The sequence below is a fragment of the Castanea sativa genome, chromosome 11, assembly GCF_040712315.1.
Source record: "Castanea sativa cultivar Marrone di Chiusa Pesio chromosome 11, ASM4071231v1".
Classification (NCBI taxonomy): domain Eukaryota; kingdom Viridiplantae; phylum Streptophyta; class Magnoliopsida; order Fagales; family Fagaceae; genus Castanea; species Castanea sativa.
Window position 1 is genome coordinate 14,013,923 of NC_134023.1, and position 2,750 is coordinate 14,016,672.

At 38.0% G+C, this 2,750-nt stretch overlaps 1 protein-coding gene across 1 annotated transcript; it reads right to left on the reverse strand.

The window, feature by feature from the left end:
* Positions 1–682: 682 nt before the first annotated feature.
* LOC142616107 (uncharacterized) lies at positions 683–2,461 on the reverse strand. Its single transcript, XM_075788992.1, has one exon. It carries the CDS (start codon positions 2,459–2,461, stop codon positions 683–685), a length of 1,779 nt encoding a protein of 592 aa, XP_075645107.1.
* Between the last annotated feature and the right edge of the window lie 289 nt (positions 2,462–2,750).

A 2,750-nucleotide genomic window follows, 5' to 3' on the forward strand; every position in this document is an offset into this window, starting at 1 on the left:
AACCCAGCAAAATATGACAATGCAGCCAAACCAAAGAATAAGTTTCAAAAATAGAAAGCACAAGATCATATCTGTAGAAATTTTTGGAAATTTTCAAGTGCCATCCACAAAATGAATAGTTACTAACAGATTGATGCCTTTTGTGAGGTATTTTCCTGCTTTTCAATGGTTACTATTACTTCTCTTCACAGGTTGCTCAAGTCAGTTCCAATGAATAGCCCATTTCAATCAGAAATGAAGCATTCAATACAATTGTTGTGTGCTACATAGCAACGCAAAATGAAGGTATACAATTTTTATTATTATAGAAAATTGTAGAATTCCTGATATTCAAAAATGAGAAAACAAATTATTATGTGACAGTAATATTAGTAAGAAAGCAATGAAATATGGGTGACATTAATTGGTAAAAAGAAGAACATTGAAAGTATGAAGTTCTGGTGCAATGGCTTTTCTTTTCCCCTATCTATTGTGGTGCAATGCTAAGGAACCGAAAGAAAGTACAAAGGCCATACCTACTTTGTGGCAAACGATGGAATCCAATTCCTTTAATATCAATATCATGTACTCGATCATTAAATTGGTATTGTAGTAATACCTCCCAAAGCTCATATTTCATTATGTGCAGTAAATTGAAAATGCAGTAGCAATTCTTGTACAAGTATTAATTGAATAAGCTCCCTTACAATTCTTCGTTGCCAATAACAGGTACTTTCTCGTATTTAGAACTGTCTCTAAACCACATGGGTAACATGCAGCGGCCTCTAAATAGCACACCTAATAGCAGACCACCAAAAGAAATCACAACCATGGTAATCCCCAAATTCATTGTCCTGATGGAGTCCTTAGCTTGGGTAGTGGTCATTGAATTTGAAGACAGTTGAAGACGTTCAAAGTAAAGAGGATCTGACTTTGATCGCGTGCTTTCAATAGTTCCCTTAGCAATTTCAGCCTTCTCTGCATGCAGTGGAGGGAATTGAATATTAATCCTTGTTTCACAGTCCAATGAACCATTTTTAATCGAATTTTGACCAAGTGATTCAAAATCAAGATTCCGACATCCTATCATGCACAGGAGACCAATATCCCTAACATATATTCCTTCAGCAAAAATAATGAATAATTTGGGTAAAGCATCAGCTACATAATTGAAGACCATCTTGAAACTCATATTCAGCATTCTGCTATGATTACTTTTCAGCTCATCCCGATGTACATAAAGCACATCTCCCACAAATTTTGGTCTTAAGAAACCCGACGTTACCTTTCCTTCAGTGTTCCTCACCAACATACCAAATCCCATGTCCAGGGAAAACCCATCAGGATAAGTCTTTCCCTTGCCCCTAACAATTTCCTTCCCTTGTGCACAAGAATTTCTTACGGCCTCAATCTCAGTATACTCATATCTAAGACCTTGGGGATCAATTTGTCTTCCCCAACTCTGAAACCCAATTCTTCCAAAGTAACCTGAATCCTTCACATCTTTCTTGCTCCAAATTTCCCCCACAATACTACTCGAATTCCTTAATGAAATAACTGCCGGAAATCTCAAACTAAACCCAATAGAGCAATCTCCTACAGAAGCATTAGCCAAAATTCTGCACGCGACACCACAAAACTTATTCTCTTTCTCATCCCAAGCACCCTCAGCAATCAATGTTGCGTTAGGACTAGGGAATTCAGATTCCATAGCAATAAGCTTACGAAAACCCAACAAAAACTGTACCTTTCTGCTGCGCTGGTCACACCTAACCCCACGATAAGCAAACCTAGAAGGCAAATACTCAATACTCACACGTAAAGGATTGCAATTCGCACTACCACAATCACTCCAACAGTGCAAATCATAGGCACTAGTCTGTCCATTGAAAACGGAACAAACACCACGGTCCAATTTGCTTGGAGACAAATTAATATCTCCACCACCTTTCTTTGCACTCAAACAATCAGTCTTATCAACCAAAGCATATTCATAATCTGGATTCTGAGACAACCCCAATATCACAATTGGTTCAAAGTAATTATAATCACTTTTCATAGGCAAACATTCTAATGTTCCACCAATCAAACTACCATAAATGCTATTATTTTTTGAATAATTAAGCTTAAGAACAACATTTGGATATTTTGAACTTAACGAACCAACATAACTCTTCCCTGATCCGACCATACAAAGCTTCCCAGAAGATTCTGACCAATACCCATTAATTGAAAACACCGAATCGTCTTCCCAATAACTAATACTAATCAAACGCCGCCGACGGAAAACAGACTGCTTCCATGGGTCTCGAATGGTCAGGGTGGCTTTGACCTTGTGAACGCCATGGGAGGTGGTGTTTTTGATATATAAGGGGTTGAAGGAGAGAGATATCCCGGACTCAGAGGTTCGTTTGAAGATTTCAACGCCGCCGGAGAAAAATGCGAATTGGAAGCTGAGGAAATCGTTGGAGTGCAGGGGCATAGCCAGGAATTTTTACATGGAGGGGCCGATGTAAAGCACAAGCTTGGAATGCTAGACATCGAGCATCCTCTATTGAGGTTTTGAGTCACAACTGATTATTCTCTAATTCTTTTGGCGTTTGTTTCTCAATTAGTTTGTCAATATGTCGTGAATAATTCTTTAAATCCTCGCAACATTTCACAGCAATTTTATGTGGGGAGTCCATCTTTTCCTACATGATGAAGTAAAGTACAATTCATTCCATCATTCACATTTTTCCAATTATTAAAACCTGTTGAAATAAATGCAT

Excerpts from the sequence above, each read along its gene's own strand:
- LOC142616107 (XM_075788992.1), bottom strand. The coding sequence starts at position 2,461 with ATGCCCCTGCACTCCAACGATTTCCTCAGCTTCCAATTCGCATTTTTC.